Source organism: Cetorhinus maximus, chromosome 15, assembly GCF_964194155.1.
Source record: "Cetorhinus maximus chromosome 15, sCetMax3.hap1.1, whole genome shotgun sequence".
Classification (NCBI taxonomy): Eukaryota; Metazoa; Chordata; class Chondrichthyes; order Lamniformes; family Cetorhinidae; genus Cetorhinus; species Cetorhinus maximus.
The window spans coordinates 100,348,973-100,368,283 of record NC_135893.1 but is presented as its reverse complement, the minus strand read 5'-3'; the positions used below and the strand labels follow the sequence as shown (position 1 = coordinate 100,368,283).

Genomic DNA, 19,311 nt, shown 5'->3' with positions numbered 1-19,311 from the left:
TTGTAAGAGAGTTGTTGAGTTTTTGGAATTCGAAGGATGAAATGGAATATTTGGTAAATGTTCAAAGTGACATACGGGTATGCTCAACGTGAATGGCAGTTTTCACTCCTACAGCTGAGTTATCAAAACAGGTTTCAGTGTACTGTGAGCCTCTGTGTTTTCAACTCTGCGAAAAGTTAGTCCAGCCCTAAATTGGTCTTACTGTTGTAATTATTGCAGCCAATAAGACCTCACCAACTGGCAGTGAAGGAAACCGTCCTGGTGGAGTGATTCGTGTGTATGCTGATGAGAGCAGTGACAAGGCCTCAATTGGCAGCTTCATCCCATATTGTTCTATGGCTCAAGCCCAGCTCTGTTTCCATGGACACAGGGATGCTGTCAAATTCTTTGCGTCGGTGCCAGGTAAGTAACTTGACTAAAGGACTATTCTTTTTCATTGTGATGGTCACATGTTATAATATTTAAAAGCATTTTTGAAGTATTCGGTTCCTGTGCCTTTGCTTCCTATAGGACAGCTGAGATATTCAATACAGTGTGAGAGAGAATTTTCTGAATTCAGGATCCCACTCTCCCCATATCTCCATTCTCCTTATCTGTTGTAGGTGGTGTGGAGGTCTATCCCTTTTATGGTAATTACCTTGTCCTCAGGATATAGGATGAGACCAGTAGTGAGGGTAGACAGGAGGCTAGAAATTTCTGGCAGCGCGCTGGTTGAAGGGATTTCCAGGCTAAATTCACTCAACATTCAGCACCCCAAGGAATTTAGCCCCATGACCTTTGACCTGCTAGACTCCTATTCGGAACTGTCTGCAACCAATACACAATACAAACATGGATTGTTTTTTAGGGTGAATTTAAGGGGCTGTCTTTTGTCACTGTATTTAGTGCTCTTTATGTCTTGTTCCGGTAGGCAACGTTCTTGCAACATTGAATGGCAGTGTGTTGGATAGCCCCACAGAGAATCCGGGACCCACAGCGCCTGAGCAGGAAGAGCGGAAGCTGCATCCTGTCTTAGTGCTCAGTGGAGGAGAAGGCTACATTGACTTTAGGATTGGTAAGTCAGACCCCACCACGTAAAGTAGCGTAGAAAAATCTTTTGATTTACAAAGCGTTTGCTCTCCTCCCCTCAGTTTGTTCTAACCTTTCCTGTTGATGCATCCTGTTTGCATAATTCTGTTCATATAATTTTACAAACACGTCCTGTGCAGACCATCCTGCTAACTTTGTCCGGCCAACTTGCCCAGTTCGCAAAATCTTTCACATGCCATCCTGCACACAACACATGCTAACACACATCTTGTCAGGCTTCAATTTTATGGAAAATTTTAACACTTCACTTTTTTTTAAGCATTGACCCAATTGTCATGATATATAAAGCTAGAAATTTCTATTGGCAATGTTATCACATGGATGCTTGTATCAAATTTCTATCAATACTATTTTAACTGAGGTGTTAACCCATCATTTCCAGGCCATTAAAATTTGTACTTTCGGAATGCCTTTTCCATTTGATATCAACACGAGAATGCCTTCTTGGCAAAGCTTACAATCTGCAAAGAAAATACTGGAACTATAATGTCATTCTCTGGTGTCTACAATGCAGATAATTTTACAAATTATCATCTTTAAAAAAGCTGCAGCATGTATTATTGCTAAGTGGTAGAGGTCGACAGATGGTATTGTGTATATTCGTAATTGTCAAGGTGGGATTGACAGTACTGTGGACTGAGCGTAGATTCTGTTTACAATTAGCAAAAATGCAGTTCAGATGCACTACAAAATTCCTCATCACATTATTCAGTAAGTGTATCCAAACCTCAAATCTTAGAATGTCTATTTCAAATGAAATCAATATTACTACTTCTCAGAGAGATTTGGTAAATTAGCATGAATGGCACTAAATTTCAGGGCATTTTTATGCTATGACTTAGGTTAACAAGGAATTAGACTAAGCATGTTCAAACTTTTAATAGGAAAGAGAAGTAGATTTTTAATCTGTGTGGGTTGGAGTTAGATTCCATCCCCATCCCCAATCCCAGCCTCCCCAATATCCCTGTGTGTGTCCCTCTGTCTGTACACATTTTTCTTTCACTCAGTAACTCTTTCTATATAGGTGATGGTGAGGATGATGAGACGGATGAAAGTTTGCCAGATGGAATCAGACCGGCCCTCTCCAAGGCAGAACGAAGCCACATCATTGTCTGGCAGGTGTCATATGTTCCTGAATGAGATGTTACTACCACAAAACTCACCCCTAAACGCCTGCACATCATCTGTATGTACATATAAAATACCCTGCATTGTTCTTGTCCATGAAGAAAGCCTCTCAAAATCTATAAAATTCTGTTGCATTTCCATGGTATCTTCGCTTTGGAATTGGTCATTTGTTTGAAATTTGCAACGGACTGTCCAACGCCTTTTTGAATTCAATTTAAAAATGAAATGATATGTGAAAATAATTTAGGAATAGCTAACACCGGATTTTTTTGGAGACTGAATCCCTATTCACCATTTAACCAAATTTGTTGCTGTTACAAGCACTAGCCTTTATCATTAACCTGTTCTTAAAACATTGAGCTGACTCTAAGGATGCCATTATGATGCACATCAAGTGCTGGAGGAAGTAATGTCATAAGGCAACTTTTCATATCTGTCCATATACCCTGCATTTAAAAGTTTATTTACATTTAAAATTAGGATTTAATTCCTTTTTTCCATCAGTCAAAATTTACCCCCAAAATGTTTTATTAAAACATTATTTCCATTAATGTTTACACTTAAACAGCTGCCTGTAATTGTTATTTCACTCAAATGAGTTTTCCATGAGGTTCTGCCACTGCAATAGAACCCAAATGACTGGTAAGAGGGCTAGAAAGATGGGTAAATATTTTCAAGAACAACATTATGGGCACAATAAAATGGAGAGAGAGAGAGATGTGAAGACTGAAAATTGATGTGGCTCTGTTCATTTTGTCCAAGGATATTACTGATGTTCAATGACAGAGGGAAATGTAACCACTTTTCAGATCACTTTCATCAGAGAATAGAATGATTACAGCACATGTTAACAAACCAATTTTTAGCTACCCATTCGGTCACATTAAAGGTGGTACCATTGAGGATGTTATTTCTTTCTGGGGGGGAAGAAGTGCGTTCTCCTTAAGGTAGGTTTCCACACAGCTCTAAAAAGTGAATTTTTACCACTGTTCATTGTAGCTGTCAGCGTTCTAGTTGGCACACTTAAGAGTTTGGTGGAGCCTATTACCTGCTTTAGTGCGTAACGATACCTGAACAGAAATAAGGAACAATGGAATTTCAATAGGATGCATTCATCATTCATTTCAGAGTGTCATTGGGTTCTGCAAAAAAATTTTGGAGCAAGATGGACAGGGATTTATGGCTGCCTCCTTCAATGAACAATTTTAATCCATGAATTTCTTTTGTGAAATATACATCCCTTTGATTTTTAAGTGGTTATATTTCTTTTGAGGTAAATAGAATTACTCTTAAGAGATCTGTTATAACAATGAAATAAAAACAAGATCTTGGATGCTGGCTGCACAATTTGCTGGAAAGGTATCTTTTCTGGACAGGTCTATGGATAGGTAGCTATAGGTTGTGTGCAAGACTGCAGCGAATATCTTGAGTTCACCTTGGCTTTAGGCCCACTGGATGGACATTCACTGACCCAAAGGAAGTGTAGAAAGACATTTCAGTATTCATCAATGATCTATGTCAGCTACCCTTTCACCATGACACAGCAATATGCATTATGAACATGCATGGTATTCCAGTATTGAAACATTGAGTGAGATACCATATGCTTTGAAGTTTCTTTTTACTTGCTCCCAGTTGTCCTTTAGAAAAGTGAAATGGTCTCGAGTAAAAGCAGAGCAAATCCAGAAGTGGTTTTGGTTAGAGAAGACTGGCAAGGGTAATGATTACAAACCATTGCTTATACCAAGGTATTCAATAATACCTTCTCGGTTATCTACAATGCAGTCCTCATTATTTTTGTGGTGATAGTGTGCCCCAGTAGTTTTAACAATATATATTACATATATGTAGTTCTGGATGCAAAAAGCTGATAGCTTTAGTATAGGTCTTGTCATCTTTCTCAAATTAAATAAATTGAAGAAGCGCACACAAATTGTGAACAGTCTGTAAAGGAGAAAAGGTGCTCAAGGGAACAAATGGCATTTTCTTGGTCCTTATCTTTGTTCACAACTTTAAATGTTGCGACTTAGATGGTACGCCACCCAGAGAGGCAGGAAGAGGTGAGCAAAATTAGAGAGGATGACTGCTGACCAGTGCACTGACAGTAGCTGTGGAGAAGTTTGCATCCATGCTTTTTGTGTGAAGGACAGCACAGTGGCAGTAAACATTTAGGCGACAACATGGAGCAAGATTGAAAGACAAAGCATTTCATTAATTTGAAAGGGATGATTAGTTTTATCAGTTCCTGCCTGAGCCATGTGGGAATATTATGAATTGCACATAAGAACTGAGTGACTACTATGACCTGCACACATCTTCTGTGGATATGTCTGAGTCAGCTGTGCTAGGGCATTGATAGGAAAACTTTTGAGTGTGGATTTACAGAGATTCTCTTTAAGTTTGATCATGTACATATCCTGGAATACATGTTATAAATGTTGTTCGTGAATTCAAAACCTTTGCATTCTGTAATTCTTCGGTATATGTATGTCCATATAACACATCACCCTCAGACTATTCCACACCTACACCTTTCTTCCTTGGTGTAATGCAGGTAATAACAAGGTCATTTTGACCAGGAATAAGAAGAAAGCTATCTGTTCAGTCATTTTCATTGTGAAGTAGGAATGAGAAAATATTGAGTGGGGCTGGCAGTAAAGTATGATGATGGAGCTCAGAGGGGAAACAAAATCACTAACAGTGATTGAAGAAAATGTACCAGCTGTTCTTCAGAAGAACTCGCACTCATGGCAGGATATAACAAATAACACTGGTTTGGAAGTCAGCAGGTATCTATTTTTTCCTCTGGCTACATGATTGCGGTATTTTTGACTTGTATCTGCTTCCCCTCTTGAGTAGGTGATCATTTTTTAGGGTCCATAAATTAGGTGATGGCCCTTCTGGGCATTCAGACCAGGTCCTCTGCCAGTAGCAATTTGAGGTTTTTCTCTTGTCATGTAAAGTATCTCTTATGTATTACAGTCTCGAGAGAGAGATTCTGCAGTGTAAACACTGGTGCTTCACAGCAGAGTCCTGTACAAACGCTGCCTGGTGTATAATGAAAAGGTTGGGTTGGGTGTACAGAGAGGGTTGGCTGGTGTAAGGATATGTTCTGAGCTATTTTCCTTGTGCAATGTAATTAACTTAATTAACATGTAATTGTTCCATATGTAATAAACATATTCACATCATAAAATAATTGTTGTATTCATTAGCCAATTGAAACATATGTCACATTTCAAATTGTTCATTGTTTCAGCTTGAAGTTGTCTCTATGCAAAAGAAATTGTTACCAACGCATATGTACATAGTTCTGTGGCATGAGGTCCTGGCAGTACTGATGCTTACCCACCAACTCAATGTGATGACCATGTGCTGTACATTACGAACACAGGATGCTGAATGTTTTGGCAAATACCATTTTATTTAAGTTATCTTCTGACATTTTATTAACAGCCCACTGGGGTCATACAAATGAGCTTCCCCAATAGTGAAGGAAATTTATACAGACAGATGGAATTTTCAACCTGAGCAGCAAACTTTAAACATACTGAATAGCAGAACAGAAGAAAAAAGGAGCAGGAATAGACCAAATGGCCTGTCAAGCCTGCTCCGCCGTTCAATATGATCGTGGCTGAGCTTGGGCTTCAACTCCACTTTCCCACCTGTTCCCCATGTCCCTTTGAGACACCAAAAATCTGTCTATCCCAGCCTTAAAGATATTCAGCGATGCAGCATCTACAAACCTCTGGAGTAGAGAATTCCAAAGATTTGCCACCCCTTGAACGTAGTAATTTCTCCTCGGTCCCAAAATGAGCAGCCCCTTATCCTGAGGCTGAGCACCCAGAGAAAAAGGCATTCAAGTATCCTCAGCGGCCATTATAAGACTATCATTCAAAAGTATGCAGCATTCCAATTTCACATTACAGACAGCAGACATGGATTTAAAAAGTGCTTTTGTTTAACAATGATGAGATGTGATTTCAAAAGCAGCACTTCCAACTTTTAAAATCTTTAAGCAGCAAAAGCAAATTTATGCAAAGCAGTAGAGGGCTGAGAATTGTTTTAATGAACATACTAATTAAGAACCTGAGGTGCTCAGAAGGTTTATGCCTTTGGATAGTGCATAGTGTGTTATATAATCTGGAAAGGGTTCACACCTGTGATTCTTGACACAGCAAAATGTGGCTCTCGTCATTGGAAGCATCAGGGATAGGGCACTCCCTACAGATAAGGACCCTTCAGAGTGTCAGTTGGTAGTGCACGCATCTGAATCACAAGGTTCTGGGATCAAGTCCCATTCCAGGGTTTGAGCACAAAAATCAAGGCTGATGCTCCAATGCAGTACAGAGGAAGCATTGTACTGCCAGCAGTGCCATCTTTTGAAGGAGACGTTAAGCAGGTAGATGGGGGTCCTTGGTTTGAGTGGAGGAGTTACCCACTGTGTCCTGCCCAATATTTATCCCTCAGCCAACGTCACAAAAAAACATTATCTGGTCATTATCACTTTGCTGTTTAAGGGAGTTTGCCACATTTCCTGAAAGTTATTAGACTTTGTTTACTGTGAAGTGCTTTGAGATGTCCAGTGATTGTGAAAAGCGCTATAAAAATGCAAGTACTTTTTTTTCATCAGTAGGTTTTCTCCCTGTCCACTTGTCCGGAGTATGTGAGAGTCTCTAGGGAAAGGGTGGTGCATATAGGAAGAAAACAAGTTTAAAAAAAAATGCAATAAAGAGAAAAACGGTTTGGTCAGAACAGAATGCGACACATCCAAGGCTGCTTCAGAGTCTGTTATTGGACTCAATTTTGATAAATTTGAGGCTGCCAGACTGGTGCTCAACTCGAATGACCACTAGTGGCAAAACTTGGTTACTACCACAGTACAATACAATGAGAGTCATTTAATTGTGGTGGCATTAGATTTTCGAATTTAGCTAGTTTAACTTTTTTTCTACCGTGGAACTTCTATCAATGGAATTTTCAACCCCAGCCACAAAAATACTGACCATTCCACCCAATCCAAGCACCCTGAAATCACACTGGGTTTGGACTGCATTAAAAAAATCTAAAGCACCATTAATTTCACAGTAAGAATCACCCTGACCATTACCAGAATTTAATTCACTCTTGTACATTCATTGACTCTACAAGAACGGATTTGTTTATGAGAAGCTTATCAACTTACTCTCCTGCACACAGCCTGCTCCGTACAGAACCCTAAACATAAAGGAGTGAAGAACCCTACACTTTTGGACATTGATAAAGTGATTAAATAGTACTTTAAACAGTCTGACTTGAAACAAGTTTGATAACCAGACCAAAAGTTAGGTCAGATGGCGGTTCACTTGTAGGTTATTTCCCCACCCTGCACTGTGAAATAGCTGGTGGCATACGGCCAGTTATAGCCTAACCTCTCAATCAAGAATTTTAGTGTTTTTAAATATCCATTTGAGTCTGGTTAAGTTGGATGGTTCTCACAAAACTACCACCCCAGTATTACTGTGTCCATGTCACTCTTGCAACAAGTTGAAGTAAATTTCAGGCAAAAAGAAAACCTGGAATTAGAGACGCAGTAAAAACAGAAAATGGTGTAAACACTCAGCAGGGCAATCAGCATACGTGAAGAGGAAACATAGGCTAATGTTTCGGATCTAGAATCCACCTGAAACACATCTTTCCTAGGTAAATTTCAATTGGATTTTTGTGCTCGATACAGTTGCGCGCTCTCTCTCTCTCTCTCTCACCCCACTCCCCACTACACTGCGTGGAGCCAATATAGTTTTCAAAGAATTTGCATAAAGAAAGGAAAATTCAATGGTCCAGAGATCCATTGGTCACAGCGTGGACATTGTAACAATGGTGCTTCAGTATTGATGGGTTGTTCCTGAGTGAAGTCAGTAAAAAGACTGGTTTACTCATAAATCCAGTCATCAGCACTGTCGTTCCAGCAGATTAGCTCCTCCGGGTGGAACCAGAGAGAGATTTCACGTAAGGCACTCTTTACCGAATCACTGCCATGGATTACATTCCTGCACCACACACAGCAAAAAAAGCAAACTGAGTTAAATGCTTTAGAGATTCAAGCTGTATCACTGCATTCAATTCTGAGGATTACAGATGTACTGATAGTAAGTGTAGAAGAAAATTATATTCCTTTTATTTCCAGATCGTCCATCATCATTTCAAACTTCCATTTCTAGTTAAAATTAACGAACAGTTGGACCCCACACTTGTTAACATCTCTAACTTGGCCACGTGTTTGCAAGTTTGCTACTGGTAGAATGCTGCACGGATGGACACTTGTTTGAGTTAGTAACGTCAGTTGTATATCCTTCTTGATCATTCAGAAATGGGTTCCTATTGCAGGACTGATCATAATTCAAAGAAACCAGGCACTACTTGAGAACAATGTTAGCCACTATTCTCAAAGGAACATCTCCCTATGGTGGTATACCCTGCTGGGGCTCAAAAAGAGAGTGTTATTATGGGGTACCTACCAAATCACTTACTCAAAAGAGAAAGTTCATTTATTAATTCAGTGGAGCACCCAACAAATATTGGAATATCTTCACAGTACCTGCCAATGGGAAGGATGTACTTGCAAGGATCAGAAAACCTGTTATAATTTGCTGCAGAAGCAGCTCCTATATAGAAGCATTAGGAACAGGAGCAGGCTGTTTAGGCCCCCGAAGCTGTTCTGCCATTCAATGGGATCATGGCTAGTCTGCAGCCTAACTTCAAATGCTTACTTTTGCCCTATGCCCTTTAATACCTTTGGTTAACAAAAATCTATCAATCAATCTCAGATTTATAATTATTAATTGATCTAGCATCAATTTCCATTTGTGTGTAGAAGTGTTTCCTAATTTTACTCCTGACAAGGTCTGGCTCTAATTTTTAGACAATGCCCCTTAGTCCCAGACTCCCCTACCAGCAGAAATATTTTCGATCTATCTATCCTGCCTGTTTCCCTTATCTTAAACTTTGACAAATCACCCCTTAATCTAAATTCCAGTGAATACAATCCTAGTTTGTGTAATTTAAACATGCTGGTAAACTGACCATGTACTCCCTCGAAGGCTAACAGATTCTTCCCAATGTATGGTGCCCAGGAATTGCTCACAGTAATCTAGGTGTGATCTAACTAGGTCTTTGAATAACTGAATCACAACTTCTACTCCCTTGTATTCTAGGCCTCTAGATATAAAGGTCAGAATGCCATTTGCCTTTGTTATTTTCTATACCTGTTTGTTATATTTTAATTATGTGTACCTGGACCCCCACCCTGACCAAAGTCTCATTGGACCTCCACTACACTAGCTTCAGCCTTTAGAAAGTTCCCTGTTCTATCCTATTTAGATCCATAGATAACCTTACATTTGCCCTACATTAAAATCCATTTACCAAGTCTTTGCTTCCAGCTACATTGCTTACAATGCCACATATCTCAGTGTGTCATTGGCATACTTGATAGCTTTCTATTCATCCAGAAATATGAGGGTATACATATCAGGAAAGGATGAACAGACTGGATCTCTTTTCTCTTGAAAAAAGGCAGTTGAGGAGTGACCTAATAGAGGTCTTTAAAATTATGAAAGGTTTTGATATAGAGAGAATCTTTCCTTTTGTGGGGAAGAGCATTGCTAGAGGCCATCCATACAAGATAGTCACCAAGAAATCCAGAAGAAACTTTAACCAGAGTGGTGAGAATGTGGAACTCACTACCCCAGGGAGTGGTTGAAGTAAAAAGTATCGATGCATTTAAGGGGAAACCACACAAGCATTTGAAGGAGAAGGGAGATTTAGAAAAGTTGGCTGGATGCTCAAGTAGAGCAAAAATACTGATTGAGCCAAATGGCCTGTTTCTATGCTGTATATCCTTTGTATACCATCATCTAAATCATTAATAAATACGGTGCATAGTTGAGGCCCCAACACATATCTTTGCGGATACCATTAGTCACATGCTGCCAGTTAGAGTACATGCCCATTATCCATACTCTGTCTCTTGCCACTCAGCTAATTTTCTAACCAGGTCAACACCTTGCATTCACTGCAATGAAGTTCAACCTTAGCTAACACTATTTAAAGTGGGACTTTATTGAATGCCTTCTGGAAGTCCATATAAATAACATCCATAGACATTCCTCCATCCATTACTTTAGTCACCTCTTCGAAACATTCAATCATGTTCATCAGACATGATCTACCATTTACAAATTCATGTTGGTTCTTGCTGAGCAGTGGAACATTTTAAAGGTGTTCAGTCATGCTATCTTTATTATGGACTCTAATAATTTCCCCCACACAGATGTTTAAACAGCTGATCAATAATTCTCTAGTTTCCCTCTCTCACCTTTCTTAAATAGTGGAGGAAACCTATTTCAGCTTACACATAAAATGTTTTACGCTTATAAATGAATTGCTTAGCTATTTTAAAAGATTTTAAAATCAAATTCATCGAGGTCTGCCATGAGCATTCCATTCAGCACAGAATTAGCCTCACTTTCTGCTAGCGTTTTTAAAACCAAGAAAATACCCACCGGCCCACTTCAACACAGAAGTCCCCTCTGATGGTGCCTGGAGCAGAATCTGCAGGATTGGTCTCTCCCAGCATGGCCCGAGTGATTTTAACAACGTCCAATCCTTGCCATACCTGAAATGGCGAGGAAATAACAGTCAGTAACAGAGCCTTGCGGTATTATCTTGCAAAATAGAAGAGAGGGTCAACATGTTAAAGTTGCTGTGCCAAAAAGTATTCCGTTACAGCAGTGATTCATCAGAGTACTGCATTATGATGATGGAAACAATGCCTTTTTGATAAACTATAAACATTTTGTGGCACACATTGTTTGAAAATTGGATTCTGACAAATAGATGCCAGCTTTGTAGCTGACTATAAACTTTGCACAAAGCATTATATCCTGAAAACATGTATTTACAATAAAGATAACCTAGAATGAGGTAGATGAAATTACGACTTATTTCTCTAATTATAAACCTGCACCTTTGTTTCTGGGACCTTCTCTTCTTATGGGAAATCTGCTCTCTCTGCAGTTCCCTCTGCTGTGTCCAGCCTCTCCTGGCTTCCAACTGAACTAAAATTACTTTTCTGGTTTTCTCTGTCTCTGTGGGTCCCTCTGTCTGGACCCCTGTTGCTAGGCAGCAGCACAGTTTTTTCTACCTTGTGTTTGATTTAACTTCCCTTCAAGAGTCATAAACCTCATTAAAATGCAGACATCTTTTAAAGTGAAACGAAAATTCAAGTTCCCTCCTTTCTTAACACACAAATACAGAAATACAAATTAAACTTAAAGCTAAAACTCATCCCTAACACCCACAAATACAAATATAACTTAAACTATCTCTAGTTCCGAACAATACTGTATAGTTCTGACTGCTTTAACATACCATAGCGACCAAAGGGCCAGAGCTCATGTATTTCACCAATCCATTATAGAAAGGACGGTCCTGGAGTTCAATGTAGTGATCTTTTAGCAAGTTTTCTGAAGCCTACATAAAAAAGACAGTATGCCATTACTTAATTCATTAGACTTATCCCATCAAACATTGGAGTATATTATAGTTACCTCAAAATATCTGGATGTATATAGTGCAGTATAGTGTATCAGATCCAGCTGTTCAAAAACCAGCATTGTCTGAAAACCAGACATTTTTAGAATATGCCATGCATCAATTTTAATTGAGTAAAATAAATAAAAACTTACCTGGACAATTCGGCTAGGTGCTGCATTGGCGCGGTAAGGCGCCTGACTAGTTATCCCCTTTGTCGCTCGTGCGACAAAGTCTATTCCCACACTGAGTGACCCTTGACCCCACCAAACCATCTGACCTGAAATCCAGCAAGATCTGAAATCTGGCATGGCCCCAGTTTCAAGATTGCCGGTTTGAGACACTGTACCTATATGTTCTTGAAAAGTGCAGCAAAGCGAGCAACAGCGTTGTTAGATTATCAGTACATCAAAATATTAAGTTTATTCAATTAATGCACAACATACCGGATTCCTCTCCAAGTCTTCGCAAGAGCCGCTATTCAGCACCACATGTCAAACATATTTGGACATGACACATGAGAACATTAATGTACTGCACATAGTACAGATACACGATCACCGAGTGTATAACCAGGCACTGCACTCTCATCAAGTTGGCTAGCTGTACCCAAGCCCCTGCTGGGTGAGGGCTCCTCCTAGCCCCAAACTTTTCCCATTCCCAGCCTGGTCCAGCCCCAATTATTCTGTCTCTCACCCGTCACCCGCACTTAGAATCATAGAAAAGTTACGGCGCAGAAAGAAGCCATTCAGCCCATCGTGTCTGCTGGCCAGGAAAAGATGATAAAGAAACTAGCCGGTCATTTTAATCCCAGGTTCCAGCACCTGGTCCATAGCCTTGCAGGCTACAGTGCTTCAGATGTAGATCCAAGTACCTTTAAAATGAGTTGATCGTTTCAGCCTCAACCACCAATTTAGGCAGTGAATTCTAGACACCCACCACCCTCTGGATGAAAAAGTTTTTCCTCATGTCCCCTCTAATCTTCTACCAATCCCCTTAAATCTATGCCCCCTGGTAATTGACCCCTCAGCTAGGGGAAATAAGTCTTTACCGTCTACCCTATCTAGGCCCCTCAATTTTGTACACCTCAATTAAGTCACCCCTCATCCTCCTCTGTTCTAAGGAAAACAACCCTAGCCTATCCAATCTCTCCTCACAGCTGAAATTTTCAAGCTCTGGCAGCATTCTTGTAAATCTTCTTTACTCTCTCCAGAGCAACTATATCCTTCCTGTAATGTGGTGACCAGAACTGTACACAAATTCCAGCTGTAGCCCAACCAGCGTTTTATACAGTTCCATCGTTACATCCCTGCTTTTGTATTCAATACCTCATCCAATAAAGAAAAGCATTCCATATGCTTTCTTTACCACCTTATCCACCTGTCCTGCCACCTTCAGGGACTTGTGGACATGCACTCCAAGGTCTCTCACTGCCTCATCCACCCCTCAATAACTTGCCATTTATTGAGTATTCCCTTGCTTTGTTTGCCCTCCCCAAATGCATTACCTCACACTTTTCCAGATTGAATTCCATTTGTCACTTTTCTGACCACTCAACCAAACCATTGATATCATTCTGGAGACAACAGCTATACTCTTCACTATCAACTACACGGCCAATTCTTGTGTCGCCTGCAAATTTCCCAATCATACCTCCCATGTTTATGTCCAAATCATTAATATATACAACAAACCGCAAGGGCCCCAACACTGAGCCCTGTGGAACACCACTGGAAACCATTTTCCATTCACAAAAACATCCATCGACCATTACCCTTGTTTCCTGTCGCTGAGCCAATTTTGGATCCAACTTGCCACCATCCCCTGTATCCCATGGGATCTCACTTTTCTGACCGGTCTGCCATGTGGGACCTTGTCAAATGCCTTACTGAAATCCATGTAGACAACACCCACTGCACTATCCTCATCAATCCTCCTTGTTACTTCCTCAAAAAAATCTATTAAGATAGTAAGACACGATCTTCCCCTAACAAAACCATGCTGACTGTCCCTGATCAGCCCATGCCTTTCTAAGTGACAGTTTATTATGTCTCTCAGAATTGATTCCAATATTTGCTCACCACTGAAATCAGACTGACCAGTCTATCATTTTCTGGACTATCCCTTGCACCCTTTTTAAATAATGGTACAACATTTAAGTAATGGTACATCAGGAACATGACATTTTGGTTTGCAACACAACTTATCATATGAATTCACGGAAGCATTTAAAGCTGGGAAATGCCTCTATGAAGATCAGCGCAGTGCTGTGCTATGTACAGTTGGTCATATAAGATATAATGAAATAAAAATCCTTTGCCCCATTAGCGCTGTCTTCCCACAGAAGATGGGTAAACCAGTTTTTCAAACCATGGATGGAAATGTTCTTCAGTTTATATCCTGCCTCTATAGGTAAAAAGTAGATACTGAGAAAATGTTTTCCCTGGCCAGAGAATCTAAAACATGGGCTCACTGTCTTAGAATGAGGGGTTGGGCCATTTAGGACTGAGACGAGGAGAATATTTTTCACTCAGAGTTGTGAACCTTTGGAATCCTCTACACCAGAAAGTTGTGGATGTTCAGTTGTTGAGTATTTTTTTGGGTGCTTGGTGGGATATGGGGATGGTTTGGGAAAGTAGAGTTGTGGTAAAGATCAGCCAAGATCTTACTGAATAGTGGAGTAGGCTTGGAGAGCAAATGGCCTACTCCTGCTCCTATCCTTACATTCTTAGAAGGCAAATGTATTGAATATCTGTTTGAAATTAGGTCCCACTTTACCACATTTGCAGTGTTACCAAATTATATGTTTCATCCAGCTCAACAAATCTGAAAATCAGCATGTTTTGAAGCAAAACTTTGTCCACTTCCAATGACCCTCTTATTCTCAGGACCTATATCCATGCACAAATGATATCTACATGTACTGAATTACACCTGTACTTCACCATATCTAGAAACACACTCTCGGTACTGTACCTGTACTATTTTCATTCCAACCAGTTTAAATCCCTTCTGCTCAAATCTCCGTATGATTTCTCCAACCAGACGACGCTGAACTCCATCTGGTTTGATAGCTAAGAAGGTTCGCTCGTGTCTTCCAGTGATTACTAAGAAGTAAACAGAAAATGCAGACATTTGAAAAGAAAGACTTGCATTCATAACACACTTTCCACAAACCACAGGATGCTCCAGTGTTTTACAGCCAGTGAAGCGTGTGGTAAACGCCTGCAGTCAATTTGCACACAGTAAGGTCCCACAAATGCCAACGTGATAATGGGGCTAGATAATTCTGTTTTAGTGATGATAGTTGAGGATAAATATTAGGCAGGCATCAGTGAGAACTCCCCTGTTCTTCTTTGAAATAGTGCCATTGTATCTTTTATGTCCAGCTGAGATGGCAAATGGGGCATCTGAAAGATGGCACCTCTGACAGTGCAGCATTCCCTCAGTACAGCACTGATATGTCAGCCTAAATTCTGTGTTCAAGTCACTGGTGAGGCTTGAACCCACAACCATTTGACTTAAGACTGAGCCATTGTTAATACAATCTTGTCCACTTATAAATATTTAGTTGCGAACAATTAAGTTTTCATTTTGGTCTGTTCTACATGCAGCAATCTGAATACAGTATGGGCAGTAAGAACACAGACATGAGGAGGCCATTCAACCCCTCAAGCCTGTTCTGCCATTCAATTAGGTCATAGCTCAACTCCATTTACCTGCCTTGAATCCCTAACCCCTTGATACTCATAATCTATCCATCTCAGTTTTGACATTTTCAATTAACCTAGCCTTAGTAGTTTTAGGTGGGGTGGAGGAGTGGATAGGGGTTGTGTAGATTGTAGGTGGAGTGGGAGAGTGGGTAGACCTTTCTTATCAAGAATCTATCTACCCCTGCTTTGAAAACATTCAAAGACTCTGCTTCCACTACCTTTCAGGGGAAGGAGTTCCAAAGACTCACTACCCTCAGAAAAAATTTCTTCTCATCTCTGTCTTAAATGGGCAACCCCATATTTTTAAAGAGTGACCCCTATGCATCCTCTCCACATCAACCCCGTCAAGACCCCTCAGGATCTTATATGTTTCAATCAAGTCGCCTCTTACTGTTTTAAACTCCAGCAGATACAAGCCTAGCCTATCCAAGCTTTCATCAGAAGATAACCTGCCCATTCCAGCTATTAGTTTAGTAAACCCTCTCTGAACTGCTTCAATTGCATTTACATCCTTCCTTGAATAGAGAGACCAATTACTGTACAGTATTCCAGTAGTCTCACCAGTGTCCAGTACAACCTTCCTACTTTTGTATTCAATTCCCCTTGCAACAAAATATAACATTGGTAGCTTTCCTAATTACTTGCTGTACCTGCATACTAGCCTTTTGTGATTCATGCACTCCGACACCCAGATTCCTCTGTACCTCAAAGCTCTGCAATTTCTCACCATTTAGATAATAAGCTTTTTTATTCTTCCTACCAAAATGGACAATTTCACATTTTTTCACATTATGCTCCATTTGCCAGATCTTTGCCCACTCACTTAACCTATGTCACTTTGTAGCCTCCTTATGTCTTCTTCACAACTTACTTTCCTACCTACCTTTGTATCATCAGCAAATTTAGCAATTATACCTTCAATCCCTTCATCTAAGTCATTTATGTACATTGTAAAAAGTTGAGGCCTCAGTACTGATCCCTGTGGCACACCACTTGTCACATCCTACCAACCAGAAAAAGACCCATTTATAGTTACCCTCTGTTTCATGTTAGCTAGCCAATCTTCTATCCATGCCAACATGTTACCCTCTACACCATGAGCTTTTATTTTCCGCAATAACCTTTCATGTGGCACCTTATCAAATGTTAAGCTAACCGGCCTGTAGTTTCCTGCTTTGTTTCTCTCCCTTTTTGAATGAAGGAGTTACATTTTTTCCAATCTAATGGCACCTTCCCCAAATCTAGGGAATTTTGGAGAATTAAAACCAATGCATCAACTATCGCATTAGCCACTTCTTTTAAGACCCTAGGATGAAGTTCATCAGGATTTGTCAGCCGCAGCGCCAACAGTTTAAGTACCACTTACTTCCCTGGTGATTGTAATTTTCTTGAGTTCCTCCCTCCTTTCCAGTTCCTGATTTACAGCTATTTCTGGGATGTTACTTCTATCCTCTGTAGCGAACACTGATGCAAAATACCTGTTTGATTCACCTGCCATCTCCTTATTTTTAAATTATGAATTCCTCAGACTCACTTTCTATAGAACTAATGCTCATTCTATTAACTCTTTTCTCATTTATGTATCTATAGAAACTCTTACTATCTGTCTTTATATTTCTAGCTAGCTTTCTCTCAAACTCTAATTTTTCCTTCCTCATGAATCTTTTTGTGACTCCTTGCTGTTCTTTATATTCTGTCCAGTCTTCAGACCTGTCACCGTCTTTGTGCAATTATATGCTTTTTCTTTACGTTTGATGCTATCTTTAACTTTTTAGTTAACCACAGATGGTGGGTCCTCCCCTTTGAATTTTTCTCTCTCGTTGGAATGTATCTATTCTGTGTATTCTGAAATATCCCTTTAAATGTCTGTCATTGCATCTCCATTGACCTATCCTTTAACCTCATTTCCCAGTTCACTTTAGCTAGCTCTGCTTTCATTCCCACATAATTACCCTTAAGTTTAAAATATTGGTCTTGGACCCACTCTTCTCTCAAACTGAATGTAAGATTCAGTCATATTATGATCACTGATACCCAGGGGTTATATTCGCTATGAGGTTATCAATCAATCCTATCTTGTTGCACAATACCAGGTCCAGCATAGCCTGCTCTCCCGTTGGCTCCAGAACATGGTGTTCTAAGAAACTATCCAAAAACATTCTATGAGCTCATCTGGGCTACCTATGCCCATCTGATTTTTCCAGTCTATTTGTAGGTTAAAATCCCCCATGCTTATCGCTGTACCTTTCTGACAAGCTCCCATTAACTCTACCTTTACACTCTGTCCTAACATGTAGTGACAATGAGGGGGGCTGTATACCACTCCCACAAGTGACTTCTTGCCTTGATCATTTCTCATCTCAACCCAAGCCGCTTCTACATCCCAGTTTCCTGAACTTGGGTCATCCCGTCTCCAATGAGCTAATTCAATCCATCATTCCTTTGTGTCAAGAAGTGCTTCCTGACCTTACCCTGGCATGGCCCAGCTCTAATGTTAAAGGCTATGTCCTTGTTCTTGTAGATGAATTAATGCTCATTCATGATACACGCAGTGCAGAATATTAATGTACTGTACACAGCACAGATACAATGTATACTCAGGAACTGCACCCTCATGGAGTTGGCTAGCTGTGTCCAAGCTCCTGCTGGATGAGGGCTCCTCCCAGCCCCAAGCTGTGTCCCGACCCCGGGCTCCTTCCCATTCCCAGCCTGGACCGGCCCCGGTTATTCCCCCTCTCTCTCTCTCTCACCGGTCTGGAACAAGTAGGCAAAGACGGTCAACGCCACGCAAATCATGCCGCTGGTCCCTTTGCGCCTTTCCACCAGAGCAGGAACGTCCCAAGGAACCCGATCAGGGAAAGGAAAGGGGAGGGGGAGCGGGAACGGGAGCGCGCGCGTCGGTGCCACGTACAATAAGGTGCGCGGCAATGCCACCGAGAGGGCGCACGTCGTCACGTGCAGAGGTTGAGGGGCGGGGCGAGGGGCGGAGGGGCGGGGCCGGGGGGAAGGCGGAGACACGCAGATTCCTTGACAGAGCGGCCCCTGGCGGCTGGGAGGAGCACGGTGACCTTTTTCCCCTGAACCATCGCTCGGCGGGAATCCCGGTGTTGGAGCAGGTGAGGGGAGACGACGGTTGCTGGTCTGAAGGAGTGGGCAATATTCTCGTAACTTGTTCCACAGTTTGATTTGATTTGATTTGATTTCTTCATGTTTGCCCTGAAAGTCTCGCTTATCTTCCGTGATTTATGCTGGGTAGTTTCTAAAATTGTCACGTCAAAACGCCCAGAGCTTCTGGAACCTACTATTTAGCCCTTTCACCTATTTTCCTATTGCAATGCCTTTTGAGTCCTAGAGTTTAGTTGACTAGTAAGAGTCGACTTGTCAACCCATCAACAGCCTTTTCTTATGCAGCATAAATTGTTGCTCTCTTTGAAATTTGGTATTTTTGCGTCTGTCCTGATAAGTGTAAGATGGAAAGCTTCAACAGCATGTCTATTTTTTCAGCAATACCCAAGTTCTGTACCACCAAGCAACTGTTGAGTTTTAGTGAATTTTCAACACCACAAGACCTCAGGACATGACTTCTGCCTCTCTTTATACCCTGTTCCAAATCGGGTTCTCCAGGTGCGTCAATGGACTGCAATTCTAATGGTCCGACCAGAACCCTCTAGAGTGTTGTCCCAGTGACCATTCCTCAGCTGTTGGACCTGGAACGTCAATGGACTGACCAGGTCTGGGACAGACCAATCCCAAACCTGCCATCATCCGTCATCCACAGACACGCATTCTGAGCAAAAGTTGTTGGAAA

General features: G+C 40.9%; 2 protein-coding genes across 11 annotated transcripts in view; one reads left to right on the top strand and one right to left on the bottom strand.

The window, feature by feature from the left end:
* Positions 1 to 5,416, top strand: part of mapk8ip3 (mitogen-activated protein kinase 8 interacting protein 3) — a 202,757-nt gene extending 197,341 nt beyond the window's left edge. For all 10 annotated transcript variants that reach the window (XM_078559079.1, XM_078559071.1, XM_078559076.1 and 7 more), the window contains 3 exons: positions 220 to 402; positions 911 to 1,054; positions 2,114 to 5,416. In XM_078559079.1, the coding sequence (XP_078415205.1) occupies positions 220 to 402; positions 911 to 1,054; positions 2,114 to 2,229 (443 nt within the window). In that variant the 3' untranslated portion in view covers positions 2,230 to 5,416. The remainder of the gene's footprint in view (positions 1 to 219; positions 403 to 910; positions 1,055 to 2,113) is intronic.
* A 204-nt stretch (positions 5,417 to 5,620) lies between these two features.
* On the bottom strand, positions 5,621 to 18,359 carry nme3 (NME/NM23 nucleoside diphosphate kinase 3). The gene is made up of 5 exons (XM_078559066.1): positions 18,254 to 18,359; positions 14,767 to 14,897; positions 11,629 to 11,730; positions 10,761 to 10,873; positions 5,621 to 8,246 (listed from the first exon to the last, which is right to left on the bottom strand). Exons 1-5 carry the CDS (start codon positions 18,297 to 18,299, stop codon positions 8,129 to 8,131), a joined length of 510 nt encoding a protein of 169 aa, XP_078415192.1. The 5' UTR covers positions 18,300 to 18,359; the 3' UTR covers positions 5,621 to 8,128.
* Between the last annotated feature and the right edge of the window lie 952 nt (positions 18,360 to 19,311).